At 38.2% G+C, this 20,992-nt stretch overlaps 1 protein-coding gene across 1 annotated transcript; it reads right to left on the bottom strand.

Moving 5' to 3' along the window:
- LOC5575328 (tryptase) lies at positions 1 to 15,554 on the bottom strand. The gene is made up of 5 exons (XM_021850780.1): positions 15,497 to 15,554; positions 1,203 to 1,387; positions 992 to 1,138; positions 619 to 933; positions 1 to 557 (listed from the first exon to the last, which is right to left on the bottom strand). Exons 1-5 carry the CDS (start codon positions 15,537 to 15,539, stop codon positions 3 to 5), a joined length of 1,245 nt encoding a protein of 414 aa, XP_021706472.1. The 5' UTR covers positions 15,540 to 15,554; the 3' UTR covers positions 1 to 2.
- Positions 15,555 to 20,992: the final 5,438 nt, after the last annotated feature.

The raw sequence follows: 20,992 nt of genomic DNA, 5'->3' as shown, positions 1-20,992 counted from the left end.
TTTTACGACAGCGTGTAGCTGCTGGCATCGAAATGACGGCTTTGCATTTGTTGATCAATCCAGGTTCGGAAATGGGACACATCGGCATACACTCCAGGAGTTGCTTCACCGCATCCAATACCCCACGATACAATGCCGGTTTGGTGATAGCTCTGCGTAGATCCTTGTATGGGACACACCAGTGGAGACCCTCCATCACCTTTGCATGCATCTTTGCCTACCTCCCCTCCGGCGCACATAAAGCTGTTGTGCAACACGAACTTCGGTCCCAGACGAGTCGATCTCAGAGAAGTCTGGCACTGAGAGTTGGGCACCACTGGCAGCTCAACCTTTTTCAAAATTGCCTGGTATGTTCCAGCCTTGCCAAATACGTCCTTTCCCCACCCAGACACAAAACATCGCTGATGGTCAAACTTTGCATTCGGTGGAGGTAAGCACACTGTTTGAATTCCATCATCTAGTTTTAGGGGAGAGTCCAAGAATATTAAGGCCACATCGTTGTACAGTCCTCCTTTGTAATAATCTGGATGCGTTACGATCTCAACTACTTGGCGATCCTATTACAGAAAGAAAAATATTTGAAATAAATCTATGAGTCGATTCAAACTTTAATATACCTGATGCGGGGTAGACTTCATTTTTGGTTTGAGTGTCCCATTCTCCGGCTCGAATTTTCAGCTGAACAGGTGACTTATTTTGAACACAATGGGATGCCGTTAGAACAACGCTAGGATGTATCAATGATCCACCACACAGGTATACATTTACAACCTGATCTAAAGCTTGTTCCTGTTTTAATACTGCAATCATCCAAGGGAACTCTCCGTATTCGGATTCATCTTTGCCTCCTACAATTCGGAATCCTATCCCATCAGGGTTGCGCTTTCCACAAGTTGGATTATCCAAAACCGGTACGGTAGGTAATTCACTGATCTGTTGAGTATCAACACTTGAGTAAACTTTCAACTTTATCTAATTTACAATCACTTACGATATCTTCTTCATAGCAGCACCCTGCTAAGTAATTCACACAAGGGTTGTCACCATCGAAGCGAATATCAATTAAACCGGCTCCACTAGTTGAATCATTGGTGCAGAGATACCTCTGAACACATCGTTGCCCACGTTCGCAAGCAGCCTAAGCGATAAAAAAATGTATGATTGCCAAAAATCCAGTAACCCTGAAGTATACTGCTAATTACCTGAGATCCTATTGGAGGAGACGTTGGTCGTGGTGCAGACGTACTTGAGGCGATGACGGTGCCCGGCGATGAGATAAATAAACTGTTGATGAGGGAATCCAGATCGCCATCTTCGGCACTGGTCGAAGCCACTGCAAACACGAGCAGAGCACACGATAGCACGACGGCTCGACTCATTTCGAATGCTGGAAAACAAATGTCCAGTTTTATTCAAAGCAGGTTGATTTATAAAACCAAACGGCGCCGGTGATGTGGTTGTCAGAACAGCATATTTGTTTCCAATACTAGTTGACGGTAAATTGCCAATACTGAGGGATGGACGATTGCCCTTTTCGTATGATATGAACACGCCGAAATGGGTATAAAGTATCATCACGCTAAATTAACTGTTTATCTAAAATATTTTGAGATTTTTCATTTAATCATCATCATTTGAACATAAAAATGTATGATTTAAATTAAAAACCGTTACGCATTGCTCATAATTTGTCTGCTCATTGATTATGACATACCATCGTTAAGGATAAGAATTGATCAAATTTTCATTTGTTCTCATTCATTTTTGAGAAACTTTTTTAATGTTTGGTTAATACTTCCCATTTGATTAATAATCGTCGAACCAATGTTTTGAAACATGCCAAAGGAACAAGGACAGATAATCGTCGTATACCTAAAGTTAAATATGAATTAACGGGTTAGTCGCCAAATGTTGGGGTGTTCAACATTTCCCTGATAATATTCCCACAAACTTTTGGTTTTGTGTTAGCCTCGTTATATTTGTTTTGCTTTACCTTTACTTTCAAAAGAACAGATAGTCTTTTTTTATAACAATAAACAAACTATATTTAAAAAATGAACAAAACTTTGCCTCAATAAAAGCCGTTAGTCAAGCGCTAGGTATTATGTCAACACGTAACCTTCTCCTTCTTTCTGGCGTTACATCCCAACTAGGACAGATCCTGCATAAGCACTTGGAAGTGCTGAACTGAGAGTTTTCTTACCATTTTCCATGTGTGTATCGTGTGGCAGGTATGAAGATACTCTATGCCCTGGAGTGGAGTCGAAAAAATTTTCTTTACGAAAAGATTCTCGATCCTCAGCTTGATGAATAGTTGCGCGTTTACCGCTACGGCCATCTGAGCCCCCCTAATTAACATTCTGTCTATGTGAAAAAAAGTAACGTTGTCTGTGGCTTGGGTCATATTTACCCCAAATTTAAATCATGATTAGTTCGCGGAATTGGTACGGATTTTCAAGTTTTGGTTGAAAATAATAATTGAGTCTACTAAAAATATAAGAAAAGCTGTTGCTCCCGAAATGAACAAGCCCAGGGTCAGAATCTCGTTTATAAAGATAGAAAAAAAAAAATACTGGTATGTTCCGTTTTTATTAACACGATTTGCAATTTTCAGTTGACAATCACGGAATCGTGATTTTTTTCTTAGCCAGAATATTTTACAAATTTGAAAAGAAATTGAAGTTTTGACAATATAAGGTGAAGAGCTACTTGGGCACTTCCATGATTCATTTTGGCATGGGGGTTTTTTTACGGCCGAATTGGCTGAAACTTTGCAAAAAGATGCGCTTTAGTACGACGCATATTGTGTCCATATATGAATTCAGTATCTTTCAAAAAACCCCACTGCCGAAGTGAACCAAAGTGCCAAGAATTGGGTCCGGCTTTCTAATACACATTTTCACCAAATGAATGCCCAGTAATGATTTTTTGAAGTTGTGAGGAGCTCCTAGATTGATCATCTGTATATCTGATCTTTGTGTTTTTTTTTTCAATAAAAATTCAACAAGATCAACTTATTTTCTTCTCTTCATCCTCATTACTCTTCTTCTTTTTTATTCTTCTTGTTCTTTTGGCATTACATCTCAACTGAGAAAAAGCCATCTTCCCAACTTAGTGTTCTTTGAAACAACTGAGAGCCTTTTTGTCATTTTTTTAATATTTGTGGTTACATTCGATTGGTGATTAAATGTGAGGTTATGTTGCAAATATTTTGCAAACTCAAATGAATATTTATAGATACCTGTGCTTTAATTACCAAAACCATCGAAGGACTCTATGACACTACCCCTAACGCCATTACCCCGAATGCCATTACCCCGAACGCCATTATCCCGAACGCCATTACCCCGAATGGGTCATTACCCCGAACGCCACTACCCCGAATAGGTCACTACCCCGAACGCCATTACCCCGAATGCATAACATTTTGAGACTAATTATGATTAGAAGGTGGGGAGATAATTGTACCATTCCATATGAGAATTAAACAAGTTTGGCTCAACAATGTATTTTTCAAATACAAGAATCTAAAAGAGGAGCTAGATTTTCAACAAATATATTTCATATACTAAGTTTCGTTTGGATTTGTCCTCTTATTTTGTTGAGATTCACACAGCCTCACTGCAATTCTCTGAAGAACAGCCTATTTCGAAAAGAAGGATGAATGTATTATGGACATAAGAGCTATAATATGCACAAAATTAGGATGTATTAAAGTCTCCTTTTGGACGCTGCTACTCACTTCTTTTACTCAGTGTTTTTAGATGCAGGTCTTCTAGCATTAACATCTTTTAAAAGATTTTGTTTCGTAAACGATGGCAATAGAAGATCACCCTGATATTATCCCTACAAATGGTGTTCTATGGAACCCGCAAAAACCAATATGATAGAAAATCATTCCACTGTGGCATAGAAACGCTATTACACTTGTACATGTTAGAAAAACGGTAACCTCTGATCGCTGCTACAGTAAAAATTTTCGTTAGTTTTGGTGGATCATTCACCTGAATTTTGATAAAATAACCACCAAAAATAGTGGTGTTCGATTCCTGATAATGAATAAATGATAATGGCTACAAAGTGGTGAGCAGATCCATAAGAGACCTGACTGTTTAGTACAATTAGATAAAAGAAGGGAACATTTCTGATTAGAATGACAGCAAGATTAACATCAATGAATGACCCGTAACGCGGGTAGATCACCATTACGAGGTGCGTTACGGGGTAAGATCTACCATATTGTACTCTTGTTGTATCTGTTCTTGTGAATACTTATAAGATACGGTCGGAAGAGTATAAGAGAGTAACAAGCCACTAAGACCCACCTATTTGTCCTAGATGATGAGGAGGTCGAAGTGGAAAAATGGCTCAATCAGCAACTGAGGTTGGTTTCAACTCATGAGACAATTTCTTTCCGAGTTCAAGAGTTTATCATTCGATATCTAGGAGGGAAAAGATTCCGAATCGGTGGAGTAGCGAACTCTTAAATTCTAAAATAAGCTTTCTGTTTCAAGGAATCTAAATGTCTCATGCGATGAAACCTGTTCACAGTTTCAAAAAAACGACTTTGAATCTTATAAGTAGAAGCAATAATTTGATACGCTAGAGTGCCGATGCATGGTCAAAATCAGTATCATTCAACCAGCTTAGTGGCCGAACCTGATTAAGGGGCGCGCCTTTGAGAGTTTAATGGTGATAAACTGTTTTCTCCAAAAGGTATAAATAGCGGTATCTTTTTCCAAAGAGGCTCTATGCAAAATGGTAAAGAATGATATTTGTATAAAAAACGACTACTTCATTATTTCTCAATAGTAATGGAGTAGAACGACATGCACTAAACAAAGGACACGGGTATACCACAAAAGATCAAAGAAAACTGGTCGCAGTGGTTCATCCCGACAGAAACAAAAAAAAAACATCAATGAATGCCTTAAGGATATCTTGCTTTAAAAAAACTTTTCCTTATGAAAACATTAGTGTAGCTAGTCATCCAACAAAAATTGAAAAGAACAGCCTATTTAAGAAAGAAGAGCAAATTTCTGGTTGCTCAAATCAAAATTGAAATATGAACGCCATCAAGAAGTTCAAATACCGGAGAGTTCGCAGCTGTTCCGCAAGACCATATTGAGGGTATGGGTTTGATTTCCTCCGGGCTTATTGAAAGCCCATTCACAAACTTCATAATGCTGGAGCGGGCAAAAATGTTGTGGGTTGTTGTTCTCAAAATGTGTTACGAGGGGGTGGGTATGTTTCAAAAATGGAAAGTTTTGGCGTTATTAAATTTGTGAATAGTCCCCTGAACTACGAAAGTGCCCACTGAGCTGAGAAACAGGCACTGTCTCAGTAGGATAAAGAAGAAGATAGTTGCCAACCAAACATTTCGAAAGAATAGCTGACATATGAAAGACGGGATTATATATGATGAACATTTTAACGGTGAATTTAATGCACCACTTGTTACCAGTTTACATTAGAGACGCATACATGAATGGTCAATCCTTTATAAAAGTATGGTCAACATTTTTGCCCGCAAAACAAGATACGGCACTGTATCTCATACTTTTCGGGGGTAATGGCTCATTCGGGGTAGTGGCGTTCGGGGTAATGACCCATTCGGGGTAATGGCTTTCGGGTAGTGACCCATTCGGGGTAGTGGCGTTCGGGGTAGTGGCGTTCGGGGTGATGGCGTTCGGGGTAATGGATTGAGCCATTTTTTCCACATCTCGTCTCTGTAATGTGCCGCGAAAATGGCTAAGACGGGTGCTAGGCGGAGCACCCACAAGCCTTTCAGCGGAAGATCCTCGATGTGCCATCGTGTAAGGAAGGAAAAGATGAATCCCCTTTCCCTAAGGTTGGGTTATGTGACGAAATTGGCTAAGACGGGTGTGTGAGGTGACCACCCACCAGCCCCTTAAACAGTGGGCGTTGGTCGCCAGCATTCCGTTCCTCCTATGAATATGTGCCCAGCGAAAGAGGCAACGACGGGTGCGGGAAGACCCCACCCACCAGCTATTGGACCGATGAGCGACCGGTGAGGATTCGGAAAAAAGGTTGATCAGGATTCGGAAAAATGGTTGGTTGGCAAACGATATTCCTTATGTAGGAAGCTGTTTCTCTCCTCAAAAAAAAAAAAAACGAATCTAAATAATTGAATGATTTTTTATTTCAAACATGATTTTTAGCTCTAAAATCACATTTGTTAGAAAGCTATGGTACATGAGCCAATGTAGTTCATCGTCGTACTTGTTTTCCTGCATTTAGCTGTTTGGCATTGACTATATCATAGAAACCACATCTGAAAAACCGTGAAAATTGATCAATTTCACCAGAAATTACGGTACTCCAGAAAAAGAATACCCGAAATATTTTTTTTTTGGTTAGAAAATCTAACAGTTTTATGTATAAACGTATGGAATTCACTGTTTGATCTCCACATGGCGAAGAGGTGCGCGTCCGCTTAGTCCGCTTAGGATGGGAACAGTTTCTCAAATTATCAGCCATTAAAGCTCTTTCTCGATGCAAATTCATTGTATGAAGATGCCGAAATAATTTTTTTTTTCTTTTTTTATGAAATGCTATCGAGATTGATAATTAAAAAAAAAAATGTTTAAAATATGACGGGGTGAATAGTCTTATCAAAGATAAAATAAACTTGATCAATACATTGTCGATATTGGAGCAAAAGCTGCAGTACTGATGTGTACTGTATTCTCTCTAACTTGGGTATCGAGTTTAGTACTAGACCAGATATCCAGTTTGAGCTTACTAACTACAAAGTCTTTATTTCATCGTTGGTCCAAAGGTTATCGCTTCTACTCACGTGACATAAGATCTCGAGTTCATTCCCAGGTTCAGCCCTTATAACAAAGAATTGTATATTGACTGAACATATATGCCATTCAAATCGAATATTCTATGATGCCATGTTACAACTATCAAAAAGGAGAGATCTCTGCAACTTTCTTAACTTAAGTACGTATTCAACTTTTCCCGTTGTGACTACGACGTGGCCAGAGCAACCCTTGACTGTTAAAGAAAGTGACAAGGCAATCTTGTCCTACAGTCCATGATAAGTTTGCAAACTCTAATTGATTAGCGGATATGAAGGAGACGAACCTTATGGTATGATATAAGATTTGACACCTCCCATGCATCGTAGGAATTCAGCAATAACATAATGTCGAAAATTCAATCCTGAAGCGGATATTTAAAGACATATCAATTGCTTCAAAATAAGTTCTTAGTTTATATTTAAAGCATTTAAGAAAATACAGGAAATCCATTTTTGCGTGTTGATAAAAACGAAATAATTTGTCGATGAAATCGGAACGTGACAAAATCGGAGCGTGACAAAAACGGAACATACCTGTATAAGAACATTCAAAAGGAGCATGGTTTATTACGGGAAGGGATTATTGTTAAAAAAGCTATTTATTATTAGACTCCCTGAAACATTGAACACTTTTATCTCAGATTATACTTTCTTCGGTGAAGATTTGCAACAAGTAAAGAATAGAACACGCAAAATATAATCAACTTCAAATTGATGTGTTTCTTTTAAAAATGCATTGAAAAAAAACCTGAAATGCTACATTTGAAAGTTGAATGTATATACAATGGTTGCTATGATGAGTTTTCACCTTATGATCTCCAGTTTTCAAAATGACGTCCAAGTAAGAGGAGCAGCGTGTTAAAATTTTGCTTTCGCTACCGTGGTGAATCAAAATCCGGACGGTGCCAGTATCCAGACACTCTGGTTGTATTTATTAAATTATACATGAAATCGAATAACAAAAATTGGTTTGTAACTAATAATCTTAACGTTCAATATTGCTGTTCATTTTAATTGATTGTTTCATCTAGTAATCCTTTGCAATAAAATATTAAAAATAAAAACAATTTGGTTGCTCCAGTTCGGCGTCATTCCTGCAAAGAACCAAATCTTGTAGTAGAAGTTTCGACTACACAATAAGCCACTTCTGACTTGCGATAAAGTTACTAAACTACTCAATTTTAGTACTGTACGTCTCTAAGAAGTGTACGGTATAATAATTTTCAAGTGTGTGCAAGAAAGAGTGCGAAGACCTGTGAAAATAAGCATTTTCAGTGTGAAAAAATACTGCCCCAAATGCTGTCCGGATTTAGAGGCAAGTGATCATTAACCCGGACGTTCAATGAAAACCTAATATTTAGTGCGTTTAAAATAATAAACATGAAGTGAATTGACGAAAAATTGTATAATAACATTACAAAAAGTATAATCAATCTCTTGTGAATGAATTTAAGGTAGAAAAGTGTTGATATTGATATTGATATTTCCGTGAACCTCAAATGCAGGATGTCGACAGGGGTACAGGTAAAACAAAAATAATTTTACCCAATATTTTAATTCATGTATGCAAATCTATCCATCTTATTTTGATCCATCATTACATTGGTGATTTTGAGTTATAGTGAAGTGCCTTTTAATATTTTTTTCTTTTGTATTTTCAATCCAAACGCATCTGTCCGGATTTCGATTCAAAAGCGTTCGGCATATTGATGCATGTGTCCGGATTTCAAACCACGATATGCTTCATAAATTTAACGTTTTACATGTTATAATTGCATTTTTCAGTAAATGTTTTGTCCAAGATTCATAGTTTTAACATGTATCTAAGTGAATAAAAATAACAGTTAAACCAGAAGTGACTAAAACATATTCAAAATAGTGATTAAAGCTTCAGCGTTGCTTAAGTGTCCGGGTAATGATGCATCACGGTAGAAGACAATCCTACTTTTACGCAAGAAATTTATTTGAATGCGGATTTCAAGCAGCTTCCAGAGCAGGAATATATACCGCATCAGTAAAAGGGAAAGTGGCCGAAAGTTTCAAAGTTTTCTGTCGTTTGACTAACCGTATTGAATGCGACTATTCTGCGTTAGGTAAAATATTAATGAGTCTAATGAATACTTCTCTTTGGGTGCTAATGAAAACGCATATTTGTGTTTATATCATTCAATTAGGTACTAATATAACGACAGTAGAGGATTCCAACGCTTGACGGAACCAAATCACATGTTGATAACATAGTTTTAGCATAGGTTGCAGTGATGAACTAGTCAAATGAGTAATAAAGGAAAAAAATAGTTTCAAAACATGCATAATCTGGTCAATCAGAGTAAAGAAACTCTTTTAGAACATAAGAAATCGATTTCAAGACTTTTTTTCCATCTTTTGTATAAAGATGAGTCCTTGTGCGATGTGGTGGTAAGTGACTGGACATTGCGTAACATCGGTACTTCGTGTACCTGTATCAGGTATAAAATATACCCCATTTGTGGTCTTAAGCCTCTTGTCCAGTAACTTCTATCTCTACCTCTCCGCGGTACCGCCTGATGTACGAGTAACCATAGGGAAGATCGGGTACTCAACCCCGGTGAGGCCTTGGTCGTATGCTGACAAGGAATATGGGCTCTTCTATTCTAAGAATGATCTTATCCACCGGTGTACTAAATTTACTCGGCCTGGGAATTGTGACACTAGAGCGGGGCACGCTCCCGTGTTGATCCCCACGTGATCTAGACCTGCTCTAGTGTCAAAAATCTTCGACCGAGTTGGTTTAGTACACCAGTGTATAAGACCATGTAGCTCATTAGAACGTATGTTCTCTGTATTAGAGGCGTCTCGAAACAGCGTCCGCCCTCCATATTAGGAGTGGCTGATTATAGTTCTAGTGCCAGCGTGGAACTGTAAACAGTGCTGTAGTTCTTCGGTGAGACAGGGGGTTGGTAAAGGCCCTACAAGCCAGCCCGTAAAATCATCAGTACAGGAAGCATGCAATGTAAACTCGCACTAGAACAATCGGCATAGACCCATGCATCGAAAACGGACTAACAATTGGAAAATCGGATCATGGAACTAAGTCTCTAAATTTGATCGATAAAGACGCTTTCTACGCGTCTCTAAGTCTCTAAATTTGATCGATAAAGACGCTTTCTACGCGTAGCTGGAACGTGAATACCGACAGCTGCATAAGCCCTGATGTCAAAATAGTTATCGTAGATTTCAACGCTCAGGTTGGCTAGGAAGAGGAATTCCGTCCGATTATAGGGAAATTCAGCGCTCATCAGCTTACGAACGAAAACTACCCTTAGATTGATTGATTTCGCCGCCTCCAAGAACATAGCCTTAGGTGGTGCGTACGTACTCGATATTCGCGACACTTTTGGAGGATCTGATGCAACATAAAATTTGGTCTGTTACCGATCGCCCGTCCACTAAACTAAGTTAACAAGTCAACTTCCCACAAATCTGCTTACTAGCGGCGATAGACTGCAGATGATGATCTTGGAAAGCAATTTATAGGCTGCGTTAAGAATGGTGATCGCTTGACTGTTCTCACTTTTTTGTGTATTGGGTATATTAACCCCTTCTTCCGGTAGCTGTTCTTTATCCCAGATCCTGGCTATTAATTGAAGCGGACAAGTAGCCAACTTGTCCGGGCCCATTTTAATAAATTCCGCTCTAATACCGTCCTTCCCAGCTTTGTTGTTCTTGAGCTGTATGATAGCAACCTACTTACAGCACAGTCTCTTGTATCGTCACACCTGGAGATCACTCCAAAAGACTGAATCGCATATTGATCACGTTTTGATTGATGGAAAGCACTTCTCGGACAAATACCAGTTCTCGAAGTCACTACCATGTGATAATCAAAGTGCGCCAAAGACTTTTCTGTTGTGAACAATATTCGGTACCGACACCCATGGTACAATCTGAAACGACTCAAGCTACCCGAAGTCGCAACTGATTACGCGCAAAGGCTTGAAGCAGCGTTGCCAGATGAGGAAGAACTCACCTTAGCCCCTCTTGAAGACTTCTGGCGTAGTGTCAAACCAGCCATTAACAACGCAGTGGAAGGTGCATTGTGTATTCGTGGAAGGAAATCGACGGAATGGTTTGTACGTCGAGGAATGTCAGACGGTTTTGGATGAGAACAATGCAGCACGGGCGATTGCAAGGCACCAAAACGTGAAACAATACAAACATAAGCGAATACGTCGAACCTATCTATTCCAGGATAAAAAGTAGTAGCATAAGTTCTACAAGAAACCAAGGATGGAGGTATCTTGACGGACGAACATGAGGTGATTGAAAGATGGATGGCACTACGATGAACACCTGAATGACGCAGAGTAGGCTTTATCACTACGACGGATGAGGGAGACGTGCCAACTCCCACAATAGGTGAATTTAACGATGCTATCAAACAGCTCAAGAACAACAAAGCTGGGAAGGATGGTATTAGAGCGGAATTTATTAAAATGGGCCCGGACAAGTTGGCTACTTGTCCGCTTCAATTAATAGCCAGGATCTGGGATAAAGAACAGCTACCGGAAGAAGGGGTTAATATACCCAATATACAAAAATGTGAGAACAGTCAAGCGATCACCAGCAGCCTATAAATTACTTTCCAAGATCATCATCTGCCGTCTATCGCCGCTAGTAAGCAGATTTGTGGGAAGTTGACTTGTTAACTTAGTTTAGTGGACGGGGCGATCGGTAACAGACCAAATTTTATGTTGCATCAGATCCTCCAAAAGTGTCGCGAATATCGAGTACGTTACGCACCACCTATTCATCGATTTTAAAGCGGCCTATGATACCATCGACTGCGAAGAACTATGGAAAACTATGAACGAGAATGATTTTCACGGGAAACTGACTAGACTGATCAAGGCAACGATGGATAGTGTACAGTGTTGTGTGAAGATATCGTGAGCATTATCGGATCCGTTTGAAACACGCCAAGGACTACGACAAGGTGATGGTTTTTCCTGCCTCCTGTTCAATATTGTGCTAGAAGGTCGGCGGGCTTCATTATGCGGGGCACGATCTTCAATATATATATATAGCCAATTCATCTGTTTCGTCACATTGGCAGACGCGTGATGATGTACAGAGATGAGCTCGAGGTGGTGGACGAGTTTGTCTACCTCGCATCATTTGTAACGTCGGATAATAACTGCAGCAAAGAAATTCGAAGATGTATCATTGCCGCAAGGCGTGCTTACTACGGACTCCACAAGACCTTGCGGTCTGGTAAACTTCACCTCCGTACTAAGTGTACCATGTACCATGTGAATCTTATAAGACCCGTAGTCATCTACAGCCATGAGACATGGACAATGCTGGAAAAGGACCTGCAAGTGCAAGCACTTTTTGAACGACCTGTACTTAGGACGATCTTTGGCGTAGTATGTGAGAACGACGTATGGAGGTGAATCCAGTATCCAGAAAGTCGCCCAAAGCTGGCCAGGTACGATGGGCGGGGGCACGTTGTGAGAATGCCGGACAACAATCCCGCAAAAATGGTGTTCACTTCAAATTCGGCCGATACAAGACGAAAAGAAAGCGAAACAAGCTAGTTGGTTTGACCAAGTGGAGCAGGATCTTGGAAGTGTGGGGTGATCGAGAAACTGAAGGCCAGCAGCCATGGTCCGAGTTTATTGGCGTAATATTTTGGCGCATTTGGTAATATTCATGTCCTGAAGGACGAAGCGCCATCAAAAGTAATATCTGCCGATGCAGACCAATCAAAAGGTTCGGAAAAGTTGTTTGATAGGCTCTTGCGGTACCAGAGAGCTGAATATTTTCAATTTCTTGTGTATCTGAATGATTATTACTCAACCCCTCTACCGGCAGCTTCATTTTTTCACTACAAAAAATATACAAACAGCTACAACTTTTTGTTTTTCGTTATTTTTGCTCCTGTTTTTCACAAGCCCACAATCCATAAACTCTTCTATTTTTAGAGTCTGCGTCAAAATTTGATCATTAGTCATATGGTTTTGGAGATATTTAGATGTTCTTTGGGAGACCGACATTCCTCATAGAAAAATTCTTCAGCCGCTATTTTGTTAGCAAATTTATCGAAAAACTAAAATGTGGGATGTCAGGTTATAAGGAGTTTCTCTGAAATAAAAATCATACAAATCGGTTGAGTTATCTTCAAGAATGCTGAAAATTACAAAACGATATTTTTTTAAATTTTTAAGATCTCCGTACGGCCAGTCTGGTACCAGACACATAAATGTTCATTTCTCTTAAATTGTTCCATAAATTTGCTTCATTTTATCACAACAAACTTTATTGTTTCGAACAGCGAATGTCCGAACATGACAAAAAAAATCTGTAGCCTGAGATATTTGTGTAGGTTATAGAAAAACGTCAGTCCCCCAAGAAATTTCGGAATATCTCCGGATCTAGCCGATTTACGATCTATATCGACACAGATTCTTAAAAAAAGAACAGTTTTTTGAGAAGTTATGAAGAAATGGTACTAAAACATCAAAAAACGAAAATGTTATCGCTGTTTGAATTTTTTTTTTTGTACAATAATGAAGCTGCCGGTAGAGGGGTCAATTAGAAGTATTTTCGACAAAAATGTTCGTTGCGTCTGAGTCCACCCGGTTCATGTTTGAATAGGTTCGCATTTTGCCGCATAGTGAAGAATGTCAAATATATTCCATTTCAACAACACGTCAAAACATGTCATGTTACTGAAAACGTACTGTTCCACAATCAAACGACCTTTTCGTGGTGCATTTTTCTAACAAAATTCAGCGTAAATTGAATTAAAAAATGTAGAAATTTTCGATATTTAATGTCCGAATATACCCAATTTTGGAGAACTGTGTAATTTTGGCAGGGTGAATGTTGCCAAAATCGAACAGCTTCGTGATGCCAAAATTTAACAGGCTCTATTTATTAAGATGCAGATAAGGTGCGTTACACAGACGGAATTTCGACTCCATTAGTAAAATTTCTGAAAATCAAAGGTGCACAGGTTTTCTGTCGGTTAACTTTCAACATGATGAGTGCAATCACTGACTCAACTGCTTAAACCCAAAATTGCCGCCAGATGTTTTTACCTAAAATGATACTCCTATTCTTTACTCAACTTTAAAATAGAATCAACGAGTAAAAATTTGATACATTTGTGCATAAAAAAATGTTTCAAGAAAAACACAAAACATATCTCGTGAAGAATAGCTAGGATTTATCAAAAAAAAAATGGTACGTTTTGCAAACTGGTTAGAGGCTGTCCATTAATTAACTAAGGGGTTATAAGGGATGGGGACATCTGAGATATCTTACGTACCATGTAATTTATTTTGTTTTAATATAAAAATCTTACTATGGAGAAGGTTTTTTTTGTGTTTTTTTATTAAGGTGAATTTTAGCACATTGTCATATGACTAGTTCTTCACTTGGAGAAGGGGGGTTGAAGGCCCCGAAAATTGTCTTACGACAACCATATTTGCTATCTGGCGTAAGAGGGGTTCACAAATTTGAGTTAAAAACAACTTTTCTAGTCTGAGCAGATACTAGTGAACAGGGACATGGTGATGTCAGTCTGGCTACAGCGAGAATTAGTCATTGTAATAAAGCATGACCCAATAGAAAAATCATTGTGTTTTGCAGAGGAAGTTTAATGAAATATTGAAAATTACTTTTAAACAGCCCTCCAGCCTCCAAGCTAGCAAGAATTTTTATCGAATAGCCTTGTAATATGTGTAGCACTGTGTGCTGCAAGATACATCATATCAAGATGGCTTTTAACACGCACATTTTTCGTGACTCCCAACTAAAGGAAACTAAATTTCGGTGAAATATACTGCATATCATAATCTATACATTGTGATTAGGATATCTGTCCGCTTCTAATTTATTAAAAATTAAATTTAAACTATCGTCTATAAAGCTTTGATGGTGAAAAGTTCGGCAATTTATCCCATTTTTCTTAAACCAGATTGTTTTCTATTGTAACTTTATCTGAATATTTTTCTCTTGGTAATTAGGACCGTCAAAACACACATTGCTTCAAAGGATAACAAAAATTTGTATCCTATACATATGGTATTTTTTGCTGATAAAAGGACTATGGTAAATAGTTAAATACTACTCTAAAAATATCCAATATCTCTTAAAATTGAATTAGTATGAAAATCATGCTGTTTTTTTATCTTTTGGGAGTCACAGAAACGATATTTTTACAAGAACGGCCTCTACGTCCTGAAAAACTTATTTGAAGATATCATACATCTTAAATAAACTTATCAGGGTTAAACAATTTCGATCACAGACATTGGTGCCTCCATAGGGGGTTTTGTTTCATATCGAAATGTTTCCTTAAAATTCAAACAAAGGACCGACCACCAATAATACCCATTACGATAAAACGCATAAATAAAATCTGCATGTCGCGAGTAAAAAAAAAAACATTTTCTCAGACGAACCCTTAAAGGCTTTCTCACCTGAAATATTATCTCTTTTTATGAAGCAATCAATTAAAATCCTTCACAAGAGTGTTTCGTTGAATTTTTATTTGGAGCCCTACTGCCTTCACAATGGCTCTACTTCCCCAGATGAACTTGAAACTACCAAAGCATGAATAAAATTAAACTAAATACCACTTTTTAGAGTAGCTCATCAACATAAAAGTGTTACCTCGCCTACGCTTCAGCAGAGATTCATTATTTATCTGTGTCATAGAGACCAATTCGATATACTCTTTCGATACACCATCGAATGCCACACAATACAAACGTTGAACTTATGAACCAACCGTCCCATCACATGAAGAAGAGTTATTATATCAATTGCAAATCCACTCCCACGTAAATGGAAGCAGACCTCAACTATGGAAATCAATGCGGATGAAACTTACCAGTTAAACCGGTCCAACTTGTCACTGACAGTGACCGCTAGTACGGTGGTTCTCCAGAAAAAAAAAACTAACGTGGCCAATAACAGAAGATACACAACGCTATATATGCAATAAACTCAGCGCGGACACAGACACGATCAGAAGCGACGGTCATCGGCAACTAGTGATCGACTCGCAAACATCCTGTGTTGATCAGCACACAAGGAACACGCTTTTTGATCGGTGTTGGTAGAATGAAAAGGTAGAACGCCCAAATAAGTAAGATGAGATGAAACAATATTTCTCTTTGATTGGAAGTTGTGCTGCAAGTATACTAAGAAGTGTAGTATTGTTATCGTTATTTTAAAGGCGCTTCTATAAGTTTAATTATTTCTACAAAATAAATCTCAAAATTTAATGATGTATAATTTTCTCTTTTATTTTTATTATCTTTGTGTTTACTATACAATTTGATAATGCAATTATTCTGTTCGACCTTAAAATAAAGCCTGGCCATGATGGAATTTATATTCTTATCAAGGAACTTCCAGAATGTAGCTTATTATTCTTGATTGATTAATTTAACAAATCTCGCGTTGATTATCATACAGGCCTATCTGCAGTGATTGATCCTGCGTCGATGTTCCCTTTGCATTATTACACGAAATTCAATCGATTTTCAAAACATTTTGCGGTGCAGTACGATGAAAGATGATGAGTTCTTTCTACTGAGCCAAAAATAGCTATCGAAAACAGTCGCTCGGCTATATAATTAGCTAAAGGGAAAATCAATGAAGAGAAATCGATCACTGCAGTTACGCCCTTATGATACTAAATGTTTTCGGTTGGCATATTTTCCTGACAATTGGACATGTTTGTTGTTAACAAAATGCTAATAAAATCTTAAATTTGTTTCATCTAAATAGGATGATAGTTTTGTCTAACGGAAAACAAATAAATATAAGAATACAATGTTTGATACAATACTACAGTCAAGCTTTCAAGAGTCGATGTCTGAAGGGACCATCGACTTAAGTTTTTAGTATGGTTCCACGAGTCGATATCGAGTCATGGAACATCGACTCATGGAGGTTTTACTGTAATAAAAGAATTGATAGACGTCATTTTTGGATTACATATGCTTTATCGTAAGTTTATATGGTGTTGTTTTTGACCATTTTTATCTCAACCATAGCTGAAATCTGAATTTTTGTCTTTTCATACGTTTTTTTTTAAATAAATGATAGTTTGATCATTGACCCGCATCCATCCAGAAATAGGAAAAAGTTCAAATAACTGCCTCTTGACAGAGTCCCTTCGTTTTAGCTTGAATAGGGTAATTGAATGTTTCGGAAATGTCCACCGGTTTGGAGTTATTTTGGTGGGTCATTGGGTCTGATCGGATAAAATTTAGCCAACTAATTTGTATAATTCGACTCTAATTCAATTTGTTCTTATAGCTTTGAATACATTGCTCTCGTTCGACCAGGTCTGAGGTGGTTTTTCAAAATGATGAAGTTTAAGAACACTCATATCAGTCAGTAAATTCGATTTGACCTAATTGGGGCCAGTACGACGGAGTTGGGCCTTCCTTAGCCGAATGGTTAAAGTTCACGGCTACAAAGCACAGCCATGCTGAAGGTTTCTGGGTTGGATTCCCGGCAATTTCAGGATCTTTTCGTAATGGACATTTCCTTGGCTTCCTTGGGCATAGAGTATAATCGTACCTGCCACACGATATGCGAATGCGAAAATGGCAACTTTTGTAAAGAAAGCTCTCAGTTAATAACTGTGGAAGTGTTCATTACAACACTAAGCTGAGAAACAAGCTCTGTCCCACTGAGGACGTAATGCCAAGAAGAAGAAGAACTACGGAGTACAAATTGAGTTGATTGCAAAGTAATTTGAAGTCATTTTTACCTGATCTAACCCTGTGGCCCATCTGAATACATCAGAACTCTGAACTTGTGGACATTTTCAAAAATCCAATGACCTTCAAAAAACTAGGCATTTCAGACGATTTAATTCAAGCTAAAACGAAGGGCAATCCGGCAAGAATTTACAAAATGGCAGCAATTTTTCCTATTTGCTGGGTATATACGGGTTAATTGTATCGTCACTGATAAGTATATTTCTGCAAATTTGTATTGTACGTACTTTTTGACAAAGCACAAATTTTGTTTTACAAAGTTGCTCAGAAATAACGCGGTTTGTGCAAAATTGCTTAGAAATGCTTCGAACAAAATCCATCGCTATCTACCAATTCATAGTGAAATAAATCGATCAATGATTGGTGCAAGATTCAAGTGTGAAAAAATCAAATTCAGAACTATACAATTCATTTTCTATCAGAAACAAGATGCTTTTTATGGTGTTCATATTACCACCCCTTCCCTTAGCCTTATACCGAAAATTATAGTAACATATAACTAAAAAAACACCTTACAAATAAAAGAAGGAACAATCCCTGATGGACAGATTACCAACAATAATTCCAATGGTTAAATTTGGCACATATGTAAGCTTATGTTCAAAAGAAGCTAGTAATCCTAATAAAATATTGGCTGTTTGATTGCAATGACTGTAGTCAAAGAATTATATGGAGAAAAAGGGAATATTCATTCTAGCACCTTGAAGGTCAATACCAATATTAACATTACACCCGCATTCCCAATCAGAGATGTAACATAATCAACCGCGAGTACGACCGCTATCCAAACCTCGACGACAAGATCATCATAAGAGATTTGAACGCTCAGGTTGGTCAGGAGGAGGAATTCAGACTGACGATTGGAAAGTTCTGGGCACACCGGCTGACAAACGAGAACGGCTTACGACTTATAGATTTCACCGCCTTCAAGAATTATTCTATTCGTAGCACCGATTTCCAATACAGCCTCCTGTATCGATGAACCTGTAGGCGAATTCTGGCGCTTATTTTCGAGGAAAACAAAATTTTCTTGCTGATGAGTAATGGAAAAAATTTCTTCTCTTTAAAGAAATTATTCGTTGGAATTCAACTACTGGAGATCACATATGCTGACAGAATCACAAATAATCCCCGTTTTGATCGATGAACGGCACTTCTCCGATATAACCGACGTCAGAACCTATCTTGGCGCTAATATTGTCTCCTACCACTACCTAGTAATGGTGCAATTGCGCCAAAAGAATCCTTCATGAACGATGTACGGTACCGTCGCCCGCCTCTGTGAAATCTAACGCGACTTAAGGCCTTTTGGTGCGTCATCACAAAATGGCTTCTTCCAAAATCATTAACATATTGTTATGATAGTATTGGTATTTGCAACATCGATGAAATATAACTGTTTATCACCTTATTTAATGGATAATTTATGCGGAGAAAAATGCTTCAGGTGGTATTTCAATATTTAATCAACACTTTCAGATACAGCATTATCAATTGAGCGACAATATACATGAGGTTTATATTCTCAAAAAATATCTCCGATTTCATGCCGCATTTCATTGCCTCACACAACTACACTTGTAAATAGAAGGTGCTTACCTTTTCCATTGTAATTCTGCAGCAAGCATTTGTGTTTTGGATTTCATATTGCGTTCACTACACTTCCACTAAACATATCTTTCATTCACTTTCCTTAAAGAAACACATTTCAAACGGGAATCAAATATTTATAACGTTTTATCAACCGCATCACTCAAAACTATTATGGCGATGGTTTTCACTTGCTGCGAATCGACGCCGCCACCGCACACTGAGACATGCTTGTGTTTATAGTCTAAAATATATAAATCTTTTTTTCTGTTGTATTAATTTTCAGTGCGGAAAGGTCGGGCAAAGCATAGAAACTTGAAACTCATACGTTGTTTGCTTTTCGATTCTCTCAAATTACAGAAACCATCTCTACGAAGCATAAAATCATACCAAGTGTTTATCAATTTGGACCACCCAAAATAATTGAAAAGCTCCACAGTGCGATGCGTCGGGATGCGTCGGGACGCGTCTATCGTGTGTGCACAATCATCGCGATCGTTGAGCGCAGTGATGTCAGAGTTGCTATCTGTAAAATCATAGCATTTAATGTGAATTGATCACAAAAATCAATAAAATTTTATTAAATCAGTGATCTTGTGATGGAAAACTATTTGCAATACGATAAGTTTTTATAATATGCAGCAAATGTTCCGAAAACAAGCATATAACAATTGCTAGAAAAATCGGTCACCAATCACCTGGCAACACCGTCATCCCTTGCAAACATAAACCGTACCGATGCGTAGCTAAAATATGCGATAAATCCAATAAAAAACAGAAAAATTCCGTTGCCCTTCATTAAATTGTAATGTTTTCTTTTGATATGTACGATTGAACAGTTGATTTTGATTCCCAATACTCGTCAATCTACTAAATTTCCCATGTGTTTACATAAAAATATGCTTAACACAAATGTTATATTTTTGTTAGTTTGTTTTGAAAATATACATGGAAAGGCGACACTACTACTATTACATCAATGATGATTCTAATGATTCTTTGAGTTACACGCCGCTTCACCTTAAACAACCAGACGTCGCCAATGCGTGAAGCAGTGTTGCCGGATGAGTCCGAGCTCGATGGAGCCCTTCTTGATGACTGCTGGAAGCCGAAAGGGGACACGCAGCATGGAAAAAACGTGAAGCGATACGGACATAAGCGGGAATAGCAGGAATAGCAAACCCACCTATTCCGGGACAAAAAAAAAATGCCGCCTGTAAGAGGTGGATTGCCAAGAGATGGAGTTGATGTACCGTTCTCAAGAAATGCGGAAGTTCTATCAGAAGCTCAATGCATACCGCAAAGGCTTCGTGCCGCGAGCTGAAATGCGCAGGGATAAGAATGGAAGCATCTTGACGAACGGACACGAGGTGATCGAAAAGTGGAAGCAGCACTACGATGAACACCTGTGATGCAAAACATTTCAAGGTGCTACAATATTCAGTATAAGTGTTTCAATACGCGATTCCATACTTATGGTGGGTAGTGTATGTTTATGATTGGAAATACAAACATGACTGAACAAAAATATGGAACCAGTTTTACGGAAATGGTCATATTTATGAAGATTTTCAACGAATATTAATGTGTCCGCCGGCATTCAACTTCCTATTAGTTAAAATTTCTAGAAAAATTGTAAACTTCACATCTCACAAAAACACAAGCAACAGAAAAAAAATCCATTTGGACATGATCTCGCACAATCCGGAACATCTCAGGTGTCCGGTGGCCAATATGCAAGGTCAAGCAAACTCCTGAAACTTAACCAAATTCGCTG

This window comes from Aedes aegypti, chromosome 3 (assembly GCF_002204515.2).
Source record: "Aedes aegypti strain LVP_AGWG chromosome 3, AaegL5.0 Primary Assembly, whole genome shotgun sequence".
Taxonomy (NCBI): Eukaryota; Metazoa; Arthropoda; class Insecta; order Diptera; family Culicidae; genus Aedes; species Aedes aegypti.
Note: the sequence above shows the minus strand (reverse complement) of the source record. Positions and strands in the feature narration are given on the sequence as shown.

Coding starts and splice junctions, on each gene's coding strand:
- LOC5575328 (XM_021850780.1), bottom strand. CDS start 15,539: ATGACACAGATAAATAATGAATCTCTGCTGAAGCGTAGGCGAG. Junction 1,139..1,202: donor CTCCTCCAATAGGATCTCAG/GTAATTAGCAGT, acceptor TTTATCGCTTAG/GCTGCTTGCGAACGTGGGCA. Junction 558..618: donor ATGAAGTCTACCCCGCATCA/GGTATATTAAAG, acceptor TTTCTGTAATAG/GATCGCCAAGTAGTTGAGAT.